Consider the following 22,465-nt stretch of genomic DNA (forward strand, 5'->3'; position numbering starts at 1 on the left):
CGGGAAGATCCCACGTGCTGCGGAGCGGCTGGGCCCGTGAGCCATGGCCACTGAGCCTGCGCATCCGGAGCCTGCGCTCCGCAACGGGAGCGGCCACAACAGTGAGAGGCCCGCGCACAGTAAAAAAATTAAAAAATGAAAATAAGCTGGGGTAGGAGGGCTACAAGGGTAATTAAAAGTTTACGGGAAAAAGGAATTAGATAGCTATACACACTAATATAGAAAGTTTTCTTTTTTTTTAATTTGATGCTTTAAGGACAACAGTAAGTACATCTACGTGTAGAACTTCCCAGCTTTAACAGAATTTTATGCTTATATAAGCATATATTAAAGCACTGAAAATGATATTTGACTTACTTAGAAAGAGATGATTGATGTGAATAGCTAGGACACTCACTGAGTACTTCACTTATTGTTATATTATTTGAAATGTTTTCAAGGACCATGGACTACTTTCATAACCAGAGAAAAAAAGGGATGTGTTGTAGTTTTAGTTTCAGTTTTCTCTAAAATTTTATAAACACGGTATCTATGGACCCTTTCCTACCCCTCACTTGAGAACACATTTAAACCCTCCCTGAATATGTCAGTGACTCTGTAAAGTAATATACTTCCAAGTACAACTGTGTTTACCTAACAATCACACAAGGTATGGAATTTATAGTGTGTGTGATTTAGGCACACTGGATTAAAACAGTGGTTCTCCGGGGCTTCCCTGGTGGCACAATAGTTAAGAATCCACCTGCCAATGCAAGGGACATGGGTTCGGGCCCTGCCAGGGAAGATCCCACGTGCCGCGGAGCAACCAAGCCCGTGTACCACAACTACTGAGCCTGTGCTCTACAGCCTGTGAGCCACAACTACTGAGCCCACGCGCCACAACTACTGAATCCGGAGCAGCACCTAGAGGCCATGCTCCGCAACAAGAGAAGCCACCGCAATGAGAAGCCCGCGCACCTCAACGAAGAGTAGCCCCTGCTCACCGCAACTAGAGAAAGCCTGCGTGCAGCAACAAAGACCCAGCACAGCCAAAAATTAAAATTAAAAAATAAATTAAAAAAAAAAAAAACAGTGGCTCTCATGGTGTGGCCCAGACACCCTGTGTGTCCCTGAGACCTTTTCTCAGGGGTCTTCAAGGTCAAAGCTATTTTCATAGGAATACTAAAACACGATGTGCCTTTTTCACCATGTTGATGCTTTCACTGATAACGCAAAAGCGATAACTGCTGGGTCCTCAGCAGAGTCAAGGTGGTGGCATCCAAACACCCTGGCAGTCATCACATTCTTCACTGCCACTTAGAGCTAAAAGGTAAGTAAGTGCCAGTTTCACTTTGAAATGTCTTTGAGGAAGCAGTAAAAAGTATTGCGCCCAGTCTACTGAGGCTTCCTAACATTGCGTGTGATGACTGAAGTATACACACAGCACTTCCGACGCACACTGAAGCCAGAGGTGAGGCCTTGAGGAAAAGCACCTGTGCGATCTACTTGAGCTGCGAAATAAACCGCTTTCATGGAACACCCATATTACTTGAAAGAAAACCACCAAGCCACGGTTTTTCAGACTTGGAAATTTGACAGGTATTTTTCTCAAAAATGAACCAAGTAAGCCTGTCATTTCAAGCAAAATGTGTATTTGTTTCCAATGATAGAATTTGAGCTTTCAAGTAAAAATGAATGTTAGAAAACTTGTAGCCATCACTATAAGAATGACAGATCCCAGTCCTTAAAGACTTTTCTGAGGAGATCAGTGTTGATATTAACAAATGTGCCTTTTTTGATACTGTATAACGATATGGTGTAATGAAAGGGTCAACTATTGAAAGAACTGCATGAATCAATGAATCACTATTTTTTTCTTTCTTTCTTATATTTTTTTGTTTGTTTGTTTGTTTGTTTTCTGTGGTACGCGGGCCTCTCACTGTCGTGGCCTCTCCCACTGCGGAGCACAGGCTCCGGACGCGCAGGCTCAGCGGCCATGGCTCACGGGCCCAGCCGCTCCGCGGCATGTGGGATCCTCCCAGACCAGGGCATGAACCCGCGTCCCCTGCATCGGCAGGTGGACTCTCAACCACTGCACCCCCAGGGAAGCCCTCTTTCTTATTTTTTATTCTTTTACTATTTTTCAAAGGATCATGGTATAATATTACAAAATCATCCATTCAAAGTCCAACAGATTTTAATGTAATAGGAGACAAAAAGTTCATTGATACAGTTTCAGATTACACAGTGCATCTAACCTTTAAGAAACTACCACTTGTCACTGTCACTGTCATGCAGTATCAAAGAATATCCACAATCATCTGAAAAGGTTATTAAAATACTCCTGGCTTTTCCAACTACACATCTGTGTGAGGCTGGATTTTCTTCATGTACTTCCATCAAAACATATCACAACAGATTGCAGCAGCAGATATGAGAAACCAGCAGTTTTCAGTAAACCAGACAACAATGAATGAATGATTTATAAAGATGTAATACAATGTCACTCTCTCACTAAATATTTTTTATTTTGGAAAATAGTTATTTTTCATAAAAATATGTTTTTATGTTAACATGTAATGGGTTTGTTATTGTTACTTTTAAATGAATTAATATTTTTGAAATTTCTCAGTTTTAGTATCTAATGTGGTATTACCTCTTATTTTCAGTTACACTCCATTTATAATGTTCCCAGAAAAGGTAAATATTGACTGATGAATCTCAGAAGCAGTACTTTTCATAAACAATATCATCTAAGCCCAACTTTAGGTTTAATACACATATATACATTATTATGAAAGGTAATACCTAATTTGTACAAGCCATTATTTCACTTACAAGTAACTTTCAGAGCTCAAATTTGCAAACGGCCTTTTAGAATTTGGAATTTTATTTTCAAGAGATTTTTTTTTTTTCTCTTTTAAAATTATTTTTGGATTACGCTGTAAGGCACAACTGACAACAAAAAAGTTAACATAAGTTGTAGTTTTTAGCAAAAGCCATTCTTTTTTTGATTAGTGATCCATTACAACATTCCATATGCCCTAAACAGGACTCAATTTGAGAAATATCTCAGAATTTAAAACCAAGAAAGGAGATAAAAGAAAACAGCAAAACCCCGGGAAACTATCTCCCCAGTAAGCTGCTTCTTTTTCCGACAACTGAAATTATGTAATACGTCTCCTCTTTTGCCGTAGCTGCTGTGCTGCTCAAAGCCAGATATCACGCTGACCGCCACATCTTGACCTTGGCTTCATCCCCCCTCAATTCACATGCCGTGTTTTCCCTTTCCCTCCTGCTTTGTCTTACTAGACTTCTTTGATTTTAAGCTACTTCAAATCCTTTCCAGAAAGACATAGGACATAAATAAACTTTTTAAAAATTACATAGAGAGAAAACATATTACTTATAAAATGTAGGAATTTACTTGAATGTACTTTTAATGTATAACATATTTTGGCAGGCCAAGATCACATAATAGTAAATGATCTGATTGTGCACTGTCATTTTAAAGATTACTGAAAACACTCACCCGTCTATGCCTTTCCCTGTCTTTACATCTCTCCCGCACCCAATCGATGGTGTGGAAATCGTCATAGGTACCCACACCGGGGATGGGTTCATCCAGAAGGTCCAGCAGGTGGGTGGAACTGCTGATGCTGCCTCCGTTTGTCATTGTGTAATGAGTTCCTACAAAGCAAAAAGGGGACAATGAGTGTGTTCTGTGAAACACAATGGTGAACTATGCTGCCTCCTCAGCAGTTCATTAGGGATTCATAAAGAAATAGTTATCACTCGAAATAATTACACTAAAACAGAGGAAGGAAAGCATTAGAAAAATTCATCTGAGACTTGGAAATAGGCAAAAAGACTATGGCATGTCCTTTCCAACTCACACACTATCCCCTAAATCAGCTTTGTCATCAAGCTGGTTCCCTCATTAGAGTTAAGTAAGTATTTGACAAGTATCCACTATGTACCAGACTTGAAGGTACCAGGAAGGAGACAAAGGCAATTCACAAAAAATAAAAACTGGCTATTAAATTTGAAAAGAAGTTCAATCTAACACAGAAAAAGAAATGCAGATAAAACCTACAATAACATTTTCCTCTATCAGATCGGTAAAGAGATTAAAAAAGCTGGCTAATGCACTGAGTTGGCAAAGTTATGGGGAAAAGAGGTCCTGCCACAAAAGCGTTAGTTTCAGTATAAACTTGTATAACCTCTTTGGGCAGGCAAAGCTACACAGACAATCTCCAACCCAGCGGCCATATATCTAGGAATTCTTCCTGCACTTATCCTTGTACAAGTCCATAAATCATGCACAGTGTGGGGAGAACATCTTACTAGTGCTCCAGAAAGTAGGCAAAAACAAATGCCAGATGCTTACGATCTAAAAGAGGGGTCAGCAAAAGAGCCAGAGAGTGTATCTTTTAGGCTTTGGAGGCCGTATAGTCAGAACTACTCAACTTTGCCACGGTAGCACAAAAGAAGGCATAGACAATATATAAATGAATGAATATGGCTGTGTTTCAATAATAGTTTATTTACAGGCGAAGAGCAAGATCTGACCCCTGACCCTATTTTCAAGTGCAGATCAGCATGTTTAATTTGAAAATTATTTAGTAAAATTTATTTTGGTTTAAAAGTTACACTTACATGTATATTTAAATACAGAGAAAACAGTATGAAGAGATATGAAACAACATGTTAATAATGGTTACCTCTGGCAAGTAGATTTGTTAGAAAAAGCAGAGAATGAACTTTGTCTGCATAACCCTTGTAGGTATATAAATATACCTATCAATATCAATGAAAATTACTTTTCTAAATAAACACACACACTATTAATAGGGATGTGAACGGGACTGAGAATAAAGGAATCCTAATGGATCTAACAATTAGGTAAGTGAAAAGAGCAACAAACTGCTACCAAAAGGCCCAGATTCTAGTCTTAGACAGCTAAGTAACTTTGGACAAGTCATCTTCAAATATTAAGCATCTAAATGATATGTTATATATCATTTTGTTATACCTTATAACGAAGACATATAAGCAAAGAAGCATTTGGAATTTTTCTAAAGCCCTAAAAACTTAGAAAACCTGGTACATAATTTCAAACAGGTGATCTTGGCATAAGTGATTACAGATTACATCTTCAAATTATGTAGCAGTAATATAGATTTTATGCCAAAAATAATCATCTAAAAGTGTGTCATTTTAATAAAAATGTACTAACTGATATAGAATATAAGGAGTGGCACTACACTAATGTTTAAACAAACACTATAAAAAGAAACCCAAGAAACCAGTTTATTTTATTCTGTGGCTTTTAAGGAACAGAGCAAAATTTCCAGACTACTCTTGCAGTCTGATGGTTTAAACTGACTTGTTCTCTTTCGTTTACAAAGACACTATCATAAATGTTAAGTCATTCACCAAAGGATCACGTGGCAAAGCCAGAATCTGAACTTTCCCCCCTGGCTATAAACAACGCCTAGATTAGAGCAGGAGAGGGTCCTGAAGCAGTGGGGCGGTGGGAGGGAGAGACACACACAGCCGCCACGCCAAGACAGGGACTCATTTTGTTACTGTTCAGACAGAAACCAAACAGACGTCACTGTGGGTTGCAAGCTCTGTTTCTTGATCATTCAAAGAGGCAGTATTAGGAACAAGCGTTAACACAAAAAGGGTTAGTATTTCAAACAATGTAATAAGTACTGAATATCGTACTAATAAACTTAATGTCTCTTTACTTCTACCAGATAGAACAGAGTTCTCTCTTACCTCCCCATTTAATACATTTGTGCTTGCCTTGGAAAGGTGTAAAACTTCTAAAAGGAGAGGAGTGTACTGATTCCAGTGTTTTGGCAGAAGCCCTCCGGGAATAAATAATTCACCATTTTGGCTGAGGGTTTAAAGGCCCAAGCCCTGCAATGGCCCATGCTTGCTTACATAAAACATATGCTCTAAACCTTCCTCTTCCGCCTTTACATACACTAGCTCTTTCTTCCTCCCTCTATCCTGACTTTATTCACTAATTTCCACTTTGTGAAAGCTAACTGAAAGGCCACAAATTTTCTTAAGAAAAAGCGACAGGAGAGTAAACATAATAAGTGCATGTATAATATCTTGACGAATTTCAGAAATCTGACTCCGCTTTCTGTACGATAATACTAAAATTGGTCATTGTGAGGATGGATTTTGGAGGGAAGCACCAAAGCCTCTATACCATTTAGGAAGACTTCTGGGGGGCTCTGCCCAAAACGCATAATCAACACTACAAATCCAAGCTGAGGGAAATTCTGCAAGATAAACGGTTTGCATTCTTCAACAACATCAAAGTCATGAAAGACAAAGCATGACTGAGGAGCGGCTCTAGATTAAAGGAGACCAAAGAGACAGCCACCGAACACGACGAGCACAGCAGGACTGGGACAGACATGTTTGCGCTTCTGTATTAAAGGACACAGGGCAACAAGCAGCAAATCTGAAAACAGCCTGTAGCTCTAATAACAGTACTGTATCAATGTCAATTTTCTGAGTTTGAAAACTGGACTTAGCTATACATAAGCTACATATCCTTCCATAAGGAAATACACACTGAAGTATTTAGAGATTAAAGCGTATCACGTCTGCATCTTACCCTTATAGAGTTCAGGAAAAAATTATGTGGTAATTATATGCACCACATACATATAAATAGCCGTATAGATTATGTATTACACAAAAAACAGATATAACAGCGAGAGAAAGAACAAGACACAAGATGGACAAATGTGGTAAAATGTTAACATTTCAGGAATCTGGGTGAAGTGTATATGGGATTCTCTGCACTATTTTTCAACATCTCTAAGTTTGAAATTAAAAGAAAAAAATTTTTTAAGTCTACTGTGATATATTTTGCAAACTTGAGACTCTTCCCCTATTTGCCCTCATCTGGGTGGAGCTGAACAGACATGAACTACTGATCTTTATTATCATCTTCTATGAAAAAGCAAAAGCAAAATTTCTATAGCACCTAACAAGCATGCACACAATATGTCACCAGCCCCATCATGAGAATTCCCAACCGTCTGCACCATGCGGGTACTAAGCACACACAGAGTGTATCCCTCCAACAGGCTTCTGAGCTAGCGAGGGGCGGGGAGAGACCACTATGCCTAATTTCGGAGGCAGCACCACACACACATCCACAGAAGCCCTGTGTCTTGCCTCAGTGACTTTCAAATCATTAGTCTGTAGAAACTACCCTGACATCTAACTTACATAACTACACGGTAATTCAAAAGTCCTGAAAGTCAGATATAAAGTATTCAACTTTTTAAACCGGAGGACCCTGTGCACCAATGATTTATGTTCTGGGACTTTTATGTGTGTCCCTTGGAATTTCTGGGGCTGCCACTGCACATTTTAGGGTAGGAATTAGCCAGAGCAGTTTATGTCCCCAACAGACTCTTTGAAGTCAGTCTGTCCTCTCATGCCTACTTGCTTCTACCTGACACAGCAATGCTGTTTGAAAAAAGCAGAGTATGGGAGAAATGCTGATTGGTCTTGGTTTTGGGGGAGCCCGAAGAAACAGAGATTCACTGTTTCGCCTCTAAATTATTCCGAAAAGAGGTCTGAGTCCTTCTCGTGACTCTTGCTATCAAATCGGCTTAGAAAGTAACCAAGATGGATTTTGCTATGAAAGTAAAATAACACCTTTTTGCTTGTTGATTACAGTATTTCTCTGGCTCTGATAAATATAATTAAAAGGAATCTCCCGGAAGAAAAAGGCAGACATTTCTTTTTTCTTTTTTTGGCTGTGCCACGTGGCATGCGGGTTCTGAGTTTCCCCCACCAGGGATAGAACCCATGCCCCCTGAAGTGGAAGCACGGAATCTTAAACACTGGACCACCAGGGAAGTCCCAAAACGCAGACATTTCAATCTGGCTTTAACCTCTCTCCTTTCATCCTGTTTCTTATTGGGTTATTATTAACAAATGAAAGATATATCATATTGAATGCAAAATCAATTAACATATTTTTTATGTATAAAGTCTGCTTTGGACTTCTCTGGTGGCGCAGGGGTTAAGAATCCACCTGCCAATGCAGGGGACACAGGTTCGAGCCCTGGTCCGGGAGGATCCCACATGCTGCGGAGCAACTAAGCCCGTGCACCACAACTACAGAGCCTGCACTCTATAACCCACGAGCCACAACTACTGAGCCCACATGCCACAACTACTGAAGCCCGCACGCCTAGAGCCCGTGCTCCACAAGAGAAGCCACTGCAATGAGAAGCCCACGCATCACAACGAAGAGTAGCCCCTGCTCGCCACAACTTGAGAAAGCCCGCGCGCAGCAAAGAAGACCCAACGCAGCCAAAAATAAATAAATAAATTTATTTTTTTTTAAAGTCTGCTTTACTATTGCTAAATAAAATTCAAGAATCAGCTGGCTATTAAAAAAAAAAAGGATTCACACTTTTACGTTAGTATGTGTGTGACATCGTTACATGCATTTTCTTTTATAGTTTGTTCTGCCAAACGTGGGAATCTGAATAGTACAAAGAAGGAGAAAAGGAAAGACTTTCTGTCGTATTCTAAACTGGGTAGGGAACATTCATTTCTAACAGGATCACAGAAATGCCTATATATCCCACAGTACGAGTAATTTTAAAGGTACTATGTTTCCTAACAATAACAATGGTTTTTAAATGTTCCTAATTATCATTTCTTTGTGTATAGTTCACTGCAACCTAGATTCGTTTAAAGTTTAACTTACATATGATAAAATGAGATGAGCACAAATAAATTATATTTGTGTGTTAATAAAATTCTTAGAAGCAACTGTGTAAGTTATCCAGCTTCCCTTCTCCACTTCACCTTATGCATGAATATAGCACACACCTTGCAGGTAATGCCACAAGCACAAATTAAAGTTCTCTCATATGTGGGACTTCCCTGGTGGTCCAGCAGTTAAGACTCCGTGCTCCCGGACTTCCCTGGTGGCGCAGTGGTTGAGAATCCGCCTGCCAATGCAGGGGACACAGGTTCGAGCCCTCGTCGTGGAGGATCCCACATGCCGCAGAGCAGCTAAGCCCGTGCGCCACAACTACTGAGCCTGCGCTCTAGAGCCTGCAAGCCACAACTACTGAGCCCACGTGCCAAAAGTACTGAAGCCCGGGTGCCTAGAGCCCATGCTCCGCAACAAGAGAAGCCACTGCAATGAGAAGCCTGCGCACCACAACAAAGAGTAGCCCCCACTCGCTGCAACTAGAGAAAGCCTGTGCGCAGCAGCGAAAACCCAAGGCAGCCAAGAATAAATAAAATAAAATAAAATAATTTATTAAAAAAAAATAAAAAGACTCCGTGCTCCCAATGTAGGGGGCCTGGGTTCGATCCCTGCTCAGGGAACTAAGATCCCACATGCCACAACTACTGAGCCTGCACGCCGCAATGAAGAGCCCACGTGCTGCAACGAAGATCCAGTGTGGCCACAATAAATAAATAAATAATAAATTTTAAAGTTCTCTCATATGTTAAGTGCATCTCTCTTTCTTTCCTAAAATATTATTTTAAGGGTTGGTTAATTAGGAAATTATAACATGGCTTTCCTAAAGCTGTTCTCTGTCCAGAAGACAAAGGGGTCGACAGGATGAAATAAAGGGGTAAGGCCGCACTTCCCCGACAAGGCCTCTCTTTGCCTCAGTAAAAACTCTTGTTATAGGTGCATGAACACAAAATGACATGATTTACTTGGACCTCCCATTTCTCAAAGCATGTGCAGCTCTCACTGATCTATCTGTGGAGACAGTAGCAGAGACGTACCAGGACACCTTTTGGAAATACTACTCATCAGGTTCCTTATCCGACACGATCTCCTCGTCCTCTCCACACCTGTTCCCCACCAATTCAGGAAACACCCACCACCACAGGGAAAGAAACACACAGCAGAACACAGAAAACAACATTCAGCACTGTGGCTTCTTTCACTGTGGGAAAAAAAGTTAAGAACAAGAAAAAGATTAAAAATTTAAAAATTAATTGGAAAAGAGGATGACTAGGTACACGTATGTTCATTGTATATACTGTTTTTAATGCAAACTAACCTAAATGATAGAGTACATCACAACAGTTATAGTAGTCTGAAGTCCTTTGAAAATGATGTGCATATGCATTTAATGATATGAGATGGTTTTTAGAAAGTATGTTGAGTAATGAAAATATGCTAAAAGCTTATAAATAAATGTGGCTAATTAGATCTTATCTTTTTTCTTGTATAAAATGTTAAAAGCTGAAACCAGTTGCCAGTTTAACTATTTTAAACTCTCTTGTTTACTCAATTCCCTCTCCTTGCTTCTCCCACAAACCTTATGCAACTGTGTAGAACTGCTTCTTCATCTGTTCTTTTTTCAATCCAAGGCTTATTGCAGAAACTCTCTTTTTTACTTAAAACATTCTGAAACCCAGAAACCCACTGCTTACAACTCAAAGGTATTGGCTTTTAAGACTTTGCCTTTTACATGGGTTTCAAAAGCCTGAGTTGGAAACTCAGCCCCTGCTCGCTGCAACTAGAGAAAGCCCACACACAGCAATGAAGACCCAATGCAGCCAATAAATAAATAAATAAATATATTAAAAAAGGAAATATCACTAAAAAATAAAATAAAATGTATGCCCAATGACCAACCTTTCCATAAAATGGACTTCATATAATTTAAGTATCACCAACAATATTTCATAGTTCAAGTATCACTAAAACATCAATACCTCAGCAAGTAGGAAAAATTATCCAATCAATGAGCTGTAACTGGTTTGCAGCTTTCTTGCAAAAATAACTTTATTGATAAGACGACTTTTTGCCTTGTTTATTTTTTCCCCAGACACAAAGGCATACCTATGTAAACACAACTTTATTATTTATTAACATCTATAATCTAAACATAGAGTTTTTAAATTATCTGTTGGAAAATTTTAATTTATGTTATTTTGTTTTTGTTTTTGTTTTGGATTTTGTATTGAAGTATAGTTGATTTACAATGTTACGTTAGTTTCAGGTGTACAGCAAAGTGATTCAGTTATACATATATATCTTTTTCAGATTCTTTTCCCTTATAGGTTATTACAAAATATTGAGTAGAGTTCTCTGTGCGATACAGTAGGTCCTTGTTGGTTACCTATTTTATATATAGTAGTGTGTATACGTTAATCCCAAACTCCTCATTTATTCCCCCTGCTTCCCCCCTTTGGTAACCATAAGTTTGTTTTCTGTGTCTGTGGGTATATTTCTGTTTTGTATATAAGTTCATTTGTACCACATTTTTTTTTTAGATTCCACATATAAGCAATATCATGTATTTGTCTTTCTTTGTCCAGTATGCTTCACTTAATATGATAATCTCTAGGTCCATCCACATTGCTGAAAATGGCATTATTTCATTTTTTATGGCTGAGTAATATTCCATTGTATACATATACCACATCTTCATTATCCATTCATCCGTCAATGGACATTTAGGTTGCTTCCATGTCTTGGCTATTGTAAGTAGTGCTGCTATGAACACTGGGGTGCATGTATCTTTTCAAATTATGGTTTTCTCCAGATATATGTCCAGGAATGGGATTGCAGGATCATATGGTAGCTCTATTTTTAGTGTTTTAAGGACCCTCCATACTGTTCTCCACAGTGGCTGCACCAATTTACATTCCCACCAACAGTGTAGGAGGGTTCCTTTTTCTTCACACCCGCTCCTGAATTTATTATTTGTAGATGTTTTAATGATGGCCATTCTGAGCATTGTGAGGTGATATGTCACTGTAGATTTGATTTGCATTTCTTTAATAATTAGCGATATAGAGCATCTTTTCATGTGCTTTTTGTCTATCTGTATGTCTTCTTTGGAGAAATGTCTGCCTATTTTCTGAATAGGTTGTGGGTTTTTTTGATACTGAACTGTATGAGCTGTTTGTATATTTTGGAGATTAATCCCTTGTCGGTCACATTGTTTGCAAATATTTTCTCCCATTCTGTAGGTTTCCTTTTCATTTTGTTTATGGTTTCCTTGGCTGTGCTAAAGCTCTTAAGTTTAATTAGGTCCCATTTGTTTACTTTTATTTTTATTTCCATTGCTCTAGGAGACGGATCCAAAAAGATACTGTTATGATGTATGTCAGAGTGTTCTGCCTATGTTTTCCTCTAGAAGTTTTAGAGTATTTGGTCTTACATTTAGGTCTTTAATCCATTTTGAGTTTACTTTTCTGTATGGTGTTACAGAATGTTCTAATTTCATTTTTTTACATGTAGCTGTCCAGTTTTCCCAGCACAACTTACTGAAGAGACTGTCTTTTCTCCACTGTATATTCTTGCATCCTTTGTTGTTGATTAATTGACCATAAGCGCGTGGGTTTATTTCTGGGCTTTCCATCCTGTTCCACTGATCTATATGTCTGTTTTTCTACCAGGACCATACTGTTTTGATTACTGTAGTTTTGTAGTATGGTTTGAAGTCAGGGAGCCTGACTCCTCCAGCTCCATTTTTCTTTCTAAAGATTGCTTTGGTTATGCGGGGGTCTTCTGTACTTCCATACAAATTTTAACATTGGTAATTTGATAGGGATTGCACTGAATCTATAGATTGCCTTGGGTAGTACAGTCATTTTGACAATACTGATTCATCCAATCCAAGAACATGGTGTATTTTTCCATCTGTTTATGTTGTCCTCAGTTTCTTTCAGCAGCCTCTTACAGTTTTCAGAGCACAGGTCTTTGCCTCCCTAGATAAGTTTACTCCTAGGTATTTTACTCTTTTGGATGCGATGGTAAATGGGACTGTTTCCTTAATTTCTCTTTCTGATCTTTTGTTGTCAGTGTATAGAAATGCAACAGATTTCTGCGTATTAATTTTACATCCTGCAACTTTACCGAATTCTTTAACGAGCTCTAGTAGTTTTCTGGTTGTATTATTATTTAAAGAAATATTCTCATCAATGGGAAAAGAATAGTCTCTTCAACAAACGATGCTGGGACAATGGGCTAGCTATATGTAAAAGAATGAAGTTGGACCCTACCTACCTCACACCATACATGAAAATTAACTCAAAATGGATCACAGACCCAAATGTAAGGGCTAAAATTATTAAACTCTTAAAAGTAAACAGAGGAGTAAATCCTTGTGACCTTGGGTGAGGCAATGGTTTTGCAGATAAAACACCAAAGCACAGGTGGCAAAAGAAAAAAACAGATAAACCAGACTACATCAGAATTAAGATAATCGTTCCCACCCAGAGGCCAGACATTGTGTGTAATACTAACAATAAAAGAACTAACATGTATTGAGTGCTTACTGTGCGGTAGACATTTTTCTCAGCACTTTACATATATTAGCTAATTTAATCCTTACAACCACCCCAGGAGATAGGTATTACAGATCTCCATTTTACAAATTACAAAAGGCAGGCACAGAGAGTTAAGAGATATGCCCAGGGCCACATAGTAAGTAGTGGAACATGGATTCAAACTCAAGTAGTTTGATTCCAAAGGCATTTCTTACCACTCTGAGTACTGCCTAAAAATAGCTTCATGGTTTGTTTGCTTGTTGCTCTGCGAGTAGGTTAAGACTGTTGATGCTGCCTTCTCCCAAACCACCTACACACATGCACTGAGCGCTCATACAATTAACACAACCCGACCCTTCATCATCACCAGCGCTTTCTGCCTTTGGCCCCAGACCACAAGTCTGCTGCACAAGTTGTCACTGGCACTGCTTTGGTACCAGCACTCCCACCCCTGTGCTTCAGCAGAGGTCAGTGACAATTACACATCCCATTCTCATCCCCAGGTTGTTCCAAACTCATCTCAGGCACAGGAAGCAGAGCCAACTGCCCCTCCAGGGGTTTACTTAGAAACTGGTTTTCAAACTTTTTTAACGGTGGCCCACAGCAAGAAATATTTCTCACTGACACGGTATACAGATATCCACCTAAGTAAAACCAAAGTTTAGCATATTTACTATTTGGCATATACTCTGGTATTTTTACTTTCTGTTTCCTTCCTTCCTCTTTTTTTTTCTTTTTTTTAATATTTGTCACAACCCAACATGCTGAAACCTGTAATTTGACAAACAATGAACTAGAGAAATACAGACATTAATGAAATTATCTGCTTTCCCACAAATAAAAACCTTTATATTCCCACCCACTAGTCCTCAATGTATATTTGCTGAACTGAGCTACAAAAAAAATAGTACTTAATTGTTACACCTTAGAGTGAACTAATTTATTCGTAAATTTCACCATCACACTTCTTCTGCAGTCTAAGTCTGTTCTCAAAGGGGAATATCCATTTGTTTATATATATTGGTTTACTAAGACTATTGCTTATTACCGCTGGGGTCAATCTCAAAAGATTTGAGAGCAGTGATCCCTGCCATTTAAGCTCATAGGCAGATTACTGTGCTATCACACACACATAAAACATATATGCCTTTATTTTAAATTATGGAATAAGGCAGGCAGAAATCTAAAATTCTGCATATTCCCTGACAGCCCAGTTTCAGTTGTGTATTAAGAGCAGGAAGTCTAGTCCCCAGTGGATTTTCTCCTCCCTCTGTGACCCTATTGATAAGAAATGGTCACCCTGGTGAGGGAGGGTAAAGTGAGTGTTGTAAGTTGATAGTGGAAGTCCCAGAATGTCAGTAGATTTCCAAATGGAAGATTAAAAGTGTAACAGCACAGTGCTGGTACTTAGGAGGTGGACAACGGGACATCTGCTGGATGAATTAATATGATAAATAAAGTATTTACTCTTTAAATTTGTTCTGCCATTCACAGTCATACTTAACTGCCACCTATTTAAACGGCAAAGCCTTGGAAATTAAAACCAAATGGCAAAGAAGTTGACAGAAGATACAGGACCAGTAAATAGCAATGCTAAATTACCCAATTCACTGTTTCCTTCTCTGTTCTACTGACACCCCAAAATAAAAAACCACATTCTTAGGTAGGGATGATAAAGTGGGTATTAAGACATCTGTATAACTGGAAACAAGTTCCATGTTCATTTATTATCTCTGTACATAAGATGATTTGTAGATTACATGAAAAAAAAGATTCATGGAATTTGCTCTCTTAAATGGCGGAGGGAAAAAATTGACAAACTAAAGCAAATCCATCTTTGATCTAGTTAAGGTTGTAAAGAACTACCAAAAAACTATGAATTAAACATCTGTTTATTAAACAACAAAAACAAAACTTTAAAATACAATTTAAGCCACCAGTCTCCTGTGGCCTCGTGTCAGCAAGAAACAGAGACCTCAATGCTGGGAAAACAGCCAAAATCACAAACCTAATCTACGTGGCAAGAGACCTGCTCACGTTTTGATATCTTGAAACACAAAGCATTTTTAACTTACAACAAGCCATGAGATGGTATAAAATTAATCATACTAAAAGTGTCAGCTAATTTTAGAAAATAGAGCTAGAGATAGTAATATGAAACACATTTAATTGAAGATGTTAAATTCATATACTGTGGGCAAAATAAATCTAAAAACACGCTTTGTTTTATACTGTTATTTTAGAATACAAAGACTTTTTGACATCAGATGAATTAATTTGTAAGAAGAGATTTAACTTTCTAGTTGGCTAGAAGATTAAAGGTAAGAGAAGTACAATAAGGACTCGAATCCTAAAATAATTTTACAAAGAATCTACAGAATGCCCCTATGGCAATAAGAATCTAACACCTGGATTTTCAAATAACGTGCAAAAAATGCTAACTACTGATACTTTCAGGAGGGAATAAAAATGAACAAATTCATCTATTATAACAGGAAGAAAAAAGCTTTACTTAAATATATGTCTGAGCTAATGGATGTCAAGAAATGATTTCAGGTAGAAACTTAAAAAACAAAACAAAACAAAAAAAACCTTGGGAATTCCCTGGTGGTCCAATGGTTAGGACTCAGCGCTTTCACTGCTCTGGGCCCGGGTTCATTCCCTGGTCGCAGAACTAAGATCCCGCAAGCTGCTCGGCTCAGCAAAAAAAAATTTTTAATAAATTAAAAAAAACCCTCCAACTTTATTTCAGAAGGAAAGCCACACCTCCTGTGGTCTAAGACCAGTATTAGTCTAGCATTCAAGTTCCTCTGGGATCTGGCACTCTTCTACCTTCCTAAAGGACCCCTTTAGCTGACCCAGTGACACAACAAAACTAATCAGGGAACAACATACTAGGCACTTGGTCCCATCAGAGCACTTACTAGCCTATCCTCCCCACCAGGAACGCGTATCAAATCCCCTGTGGACGTGAAAACTCGGCCGACTTTGGTAACACTTGTCAAAAGAAGACTGGTCTCCACCCCCCCACCCCCCAAAAACAGACTCACAGAACATGCAGTCTGTACCATTCACAAGAAATTAGCTTCCTTGGGGTTTTGTTTGTTTGTCTGTAAACCTGGGAAGCCTTCTTACCTCCTACCAGACTGCACATGCCAAGTTATCACAGGGACATACACAGTGCAAAGCAGTGTGTCTCCACGATCAGACTATGAGTCTCATCATCTGCACTGAATCCTGACTTTTCTTGAACATTTCTTTTTTCTTTTTTTTTTTTTGCGGTACGCGGGCCTCTCACTGCTGTGGCCTCTCCCGTTGCAGAGCACAGGCTCCGGACGCGCAGGCTCAGCGGCCATGGCTCACGGGCCCAGCCGCTCCGCGGCATGTGGGATCCTCCTGGACCGGGGCACGGACCCGTGTCCCCTGCATTGGCAGGTAGACTCTCAACCACTGCACCACCCTTGAACATTTCTTTACCTCAGTTTTGTCAACAGGAAAATGGGGATTATAACCGTTCCTACTTCACAGTCTGTGACAGGGATTAAAATAATTTGTTACACATCAATGAACTGACACACGTAAAGCACTTATTAGAACAGTGTATAGGTATTAGCTTTTATTAATATCACCATTACTACTCCCACCAGTTCTCCACAGCACCTGAGAGTGCCTTATACACACAAGAGAGCTCAACACAAACTTCAAATGAAACGATATTCAAATAATGCTAAAAGTCCCAAAGATCAAATGCACTATAAGGGCCTATTAGAATAAAAAAGAATTCAACCTCCAAACTACCTAAACTTCATGAACAAATAAGGAAAAAAGTCAAAGTATAAAACTAATAATCCAAATAAACCAAACGTTTTCTTCCCCCCCCCACCCATGAAAATGGAAGAGATATTTTATGAAAGAACTTAATAGCGTCTGATAGGAAATTTACTCCCCAAGATAACTATTCTAAAATGTCATAATTTCTAATCCGTCAACAATATATTAACTAATTCTATTTTTTTTAATAAATTTACGTATTTTATTTATTTATTTTTGGCTGTACTGGGTCTCTGTTGCTGCATGCAGGCTTTCTCTAGTTGCGGTGAGCAGAGGCTGCTCTTCGTTGCGGTGCACGGGCTTCTCATTGTGGTGGCTTCTCTTGTTGTGGAGCACGGGCTCTAGGCATGTGGGCTTCAGTAGTTGTGGCTTGCGGGTTCTAGAGCGCAGGCTCAGTAGTTGTGGCACACGGGCTTAGTTGCTCCATGGCATGTGGGATCTTCCTGGACCAGGGCTCGAACCCATGTCCCCTTCATTGGCAGGTGGATTCTTAACCATTGTGCCACCAGGGAAGCCTTAATTCTCTTTTTAATCTACATCCATTTCTAGTCTCTGTATTACTCACTTAAGTGAGAACTGTCATATTTACCGTCTTGCCTGGACAAGGAGCATTAAATCTAATTTATCCACAAAGGTAATTCCTAACCCTAGCACTCAGGGATTCAGTAAACAGTCTATTTCCTTCACTGATATCCTTTACAATTTTATACTTGGGTTATCTGCCTCTTCGCTCTTTTCCAGTCCCAAGAGATATTTCTAGTCATTGCAATTTTGTCCTTACAGGGAAGCTGATTCTTTTTCTTGATTCATGTTAACTGCTTGTCTCCACATCTCCAGTTCCTTTGTTTTGACCCATGGCCAGAAAAGGTCATAAATTATGGAACACAAATAACCTCTTACCCACAGATGCTAGGATGCTACAGAACGGTCAAGTGAGCCTAATAACCAACTGACCTGTACTACAAAGACATGGTGTTACTCTCAAACAAAACGGCTTAGGTTGGCTGAGGAAAGTCTTGACAAGGGATAAGGAACCCGTCTGAGCTGCCAAGAGTGGGACTGACTTAGACCTTAAGCAAGGTTCCTAAAGGACTATTTGTGAACATATAATAGAAGCCAAAAGCTTCTAGTTTAGTAATAATCATACCAGGAACCATGCCTACTCGCACAGAAGCTTTGGCTTACTTCTTATTACTTGCACACCTTATACAGAGGTGGGGTCCATACGCCAAGTCATGTCAAAGATTGCCACGGCTAACACTGGGAATTTAAATTTCCCAACCCCAGGTCTTCTGGTTTGTTATAAATCAACAAACGGAGGTTGACACAGCTCAAAGAAAACACAGTTTAATTACTGATTAGCAAATACTGTGACATCTGAACAGTCACCATTCATTCAGGTTGCTTCCTGTTTAAAGAAATCCCTACCAGAAAAGGCATGATGGGAACACAGAAAAAAAGGAAAGCACAGGAACACATTACAGCTGGAAAAACAAACAAACCCAACAATTCTAGGTGCTAAGATTATGAGAAAATTTAATTTTCTTCTTTATGCTTTTAGGTATTTCCCCAAATGTTCTAAAATAATTTATATATACATATATACGTATATTTTACTAAAAAGGTAACTAAGAGAAAGCACAATATATAACATGATCTTCATATAGTTTTTCTCAAAATCTGAAAAGCACGCTTTTACTAACAACAGAATACTATGGGATATATAATGTTACAACTGTTCAGAGCCTAAAATATTGTCTAGAAGACACAAGTCAACCAATAAGTATTTGCTAAATATATTACCATTTTTTCATCCTACTGGAACTTAATACTAAAGAAAGGTGTTATCAGAATAAAAACTATATTTTAAATAAGAGGCTAAATATGCTCAGGAAAATCATGACTTCCCTACTTACAAAATGAGTTCATAATATCATGCAGGAAATTCAAACTAATGTGGCTCATAAATGAAGTCATCTAGCTAAGAGATTTTTCTTGAGGTTCAGTTTTTTTTCTAGAACTGCCAGTCTATTTTCAGAATAATCAGTTTAAGAAAAATGAAAACAGGGCAGTTTAATTAACATGTAATCATTTCTGGCAGTGTCTGCCGAAAGACTTACATGAATGCTGGGCGCTTTTCTGGCTTTTACAAACTACTGACTCTTATTTTTTCTGATGTGTAAAAATGATCCCATATGTTTTTATCATATAAATTTTTACCAGATACCTGTGGTAGACAATGTAGTTAACCAGCTGAATGCATGCTAAATAAAAATATTCATATAAAACAGTGTTCCTCTCTACTGCCATTTGAAAGTGTTCTAAAAGGCAGGTAAGAGCTTCTCCTAGGAATTGACGTTAGGGTGCAGGGGCTCCACGGTAACCGGCAGCAGCTGAAATCCAATGGCACCGGGACACGCACCGGATTTCACCGTGTGAAGTAAGGTGGGGAAGCGCCACTGCCCGCGCCACCCAGCAGGACCGGGGCGCGCTGTGACGGCGGCCGCGATGCGCACGCAGGGAACAGCCGGACCGGGACCCTCCAAGGCCCTCGAACCCTCGGCCCGGGAGCAGCCCCGCCGCCCGCCCGCATTACCTCGCCTGTGCAGCTCCCGCAGGGGGATGCAGTCTCCTCCCCCGTCGTAGGGCAGGTAGGGGTCGGAGGCGGCGTCCATGGCCGAGGTCCGCAGGAACAGCGGAGGGAAAGCTCGCGAGCTCACCGCCCGCGCGCGCCCCGCAGCCCCGCCGCAGCAGGCTGGGCAGCCGCCATGCCCGACCGGTCGGCGCGCGCAGCCCCGCGGGCTGACGTCACCAAGGTGCCACGGTTTCCAGAGCGACGGGCTCGCCTCCCCATCAAGCAGGGCCTGCTACATGTGCCGGTGACTAAGCCCGAGGGTGACAGACCAAACAGCTCCCACAGCAAGGGGGCAACAACCACAGGACGGCGACAGAAACCGTACTTCTCGGCTTCCAACACAGAACTGGGAACGGAAATTCTGCGTGTCCAACACGCATGAACCTTTTCACTCCTAATGGAGATACATGCGAGCGACACTAATAAGAAGTGTGACTTTACAGTAAAAATATACTAATTTGTAGGTAGTCACGTCACGTGAATCATAAAGACCTAGAAGATACCAAAGGCTTCAGGAAACTTAGGTTTAAAAGCCTATTCCTAATTATCTAAAATGTACTAATGCGGACTTCTACTGTGGATTCAAAATTTCAGTAACTGGATCGGTACTAAGCCCCTTCAGCAGCCTCTTATTTCCTTCCTTCAAGGAACTGGCTAGTAAGACATTCCAGGTTTGAGGAGAAAGAAACGTAACATTCTAAGTAAGTAACTTAGCTAGTTGTGAAACTATGCAAAAAGAGATGTATGTACTAGGTGGGAGATTTCCTCTCTCCTGACTTCTTTTCCTACCTCACAAAGATTTTTGTTGTGCTAAAAAATAAATAAAATAAAAAGGCTTTTAGTGAAATATGTCTCAAAGTGCACTCTGTCTCTTTGCTAGACATTTTATGAAATTCAGAAATAAAGGAACTCTTTTTGTTTCAAACTGTCATTCCAACCAAAAGAAAAAAAAATAAAACCTGATGCTCATTTAAGCTGAGTTCAAACTTTTACAGCTGCCTCTCAGGTGATTACACTAGGAGATTCTCCTTCTGAAATAGCTATGGCGGGGCAATGCCACTAATCAAAAATGTGCTATTCGTTAGAAGCAGTTCCACAGGACTCAGAGGCTTTGTAAAATTTGTTTTCCTAAGTACTGAATGAGCCAACCCTAAGGTCTACTCCAATTCAATGATTTTATATGAGAACTGGGGGCAAGAGAAGGAAAGAGAGGACTCAGATGGCAGTAAAGAGAGAAATTCTATTCATCTAGTACATCTTAGTTATTTGGGAACTTTTTAAAACTTAGATTAAATAAAGTTTTTATATTTCAAAAAGTTTGAACCTCAGAAAGACATACCTTCTTATAAAATCCCACCTGGGATTTGGGAGAAAAGGTTCTGGGAAAGGAATATAGACTAGTTACTGCCATAGGGAATATTCCTTCTAATTCTGATTCTGGCTATTAACATTTATGAAATGACCATGGGTGGCTTTCTCCTTCTACTTTCTGTATTTTTCCAATTTTCTTGGAAATGATTTTTTTCTTTTTTCTGCATAGAGAAAGGCGTCAAAGCCCAGCAACTCCACCCTCCCCCCCGTCCCCCGCCGCCCTGGCACGACCCTGTCCCGTCCGAGCCCCCAACCACCCGAAATGATTTGTTGTTGTTGTTGTTGGTACGCGGGCCTCTCACTGTTGTGGCCTCTCCCGTTGCGGAGCACAGGCTACGGACGCGCAGGCTCAGCGGCCATGGCTCACGGGCCCAGCCGATCCACGGCATGTGGGATCCTCCCGGACCGGGGCACGAACCCGTGTCCCCTGCATCGGCAGGCGGACTGTCAACCACTGCACCACCAGGCAAGCCCTCTACCGTACCTTTTTATAAAATGAAAAGCTATCTACAAGTTTTCTTGGTAATTTGTAGGCACTCTCTTAACCTGTTTTTCCTGAGTTACAACTTGGTCATACAGGAAAAATGAAAATGATAGCTAGCTAACACTAACTAGAAGGGGAAGAATACCTCCCCTATAAAATACATTGACAGTGTTGCATAGATAAAAGTTTTGTAGCATTAAGTAAAAAGTTTTGAATATTTTTAAAGAACAAAACATTTGTATATGTATGCATGTATATATAATATGTCATGTATCTGTATAGAGTTGTTTCAAATGAGATATACCAAACTAAACAATTATCACTGAGGAAGGAATGAGGTGGAAGTGGGGAGGATGATGGTATATTCAGTTTTCACTTTATATAAAGTTCTACATTGTTTAAAAATTTTAAACAATTACTTATTTAATTTTGAAATAAATGATTACTTTTGTAATGATAAATCTGAAAATTAAAAAAATTGCAGAAATGAACACATTTCTCATGCTTATGGGGTCCATGGCTGCCACTTTCTCCTAAAGTAAAAGAATTATTATTCAGGATAAGGTGCTTTCCAATTACACTTTAGAAAGGGAAGAGGTAAACTGGAAGGTGTGGCCGAAGAGGACTTCACATAGATTAGGTATTATCAGACTAAGAAGCTGAATTACAGTTAAAGAGAGCAGAAGACACATTCAAGAATTCCTAGGCACGGCTGTGGGGCAGGGCAGGGGAATGCTCATGTCACCTACAAACTGGCACTTGCCATCTACCTCTACAAGGATCAAATCCTGAGCAGCTGCGGCTGCTGACCTTCAGCACCCGGAGAGGAGTTCAGGGTGGAG

The 22,465-nt window shown here is 39.7% G+C and overlaps 1 protein-coding gene across 4 annotated transcripts in view; it reads right to left on the reverse strand.

Moving 5' to 3' along the window:
• Positions 1–22,465, reverse strand: part of CLCN3 (Cl-/H+ antiporter 3) — a 68,792-nt gene that overhangs the window by 26,700 nt on the left and 19,627 nt on the right. For 3 of the 4 annotated variants that reach the window (XM_007457371.1, XM_007457373.1, XM_007457372.1), the window contains exon 2: positions 3,512–3,669. In XM_007457371.1, coding sequence (XP_007457433.1) covers positions 3,512–3,669 — 158 coding nt within the window. Of the gene's footprint in view, positions 1–3,511; positions 3,670–19,729; positions 19,809–22,465 lie in introns of those variants that run through there. The other variant, XM_007457374.1, reaches the window with a different exon arrangement.

This window comes from Lipotes vexillifer, unplaced genomic scaffold (assembly GCF_000442215.2).
Source record: "Lipotes vexillifer unplaced genomic scaffold, Lipotes_vexillifer_v1.1 scaffold668, whole genome shotgun sequence".
Lineage (NCBI taxonomy): Eukaryota > Metazoa > Chordata > Mammalia > Artiodactyla > Lipotidae > Lipotes > Lipotes vexillifer.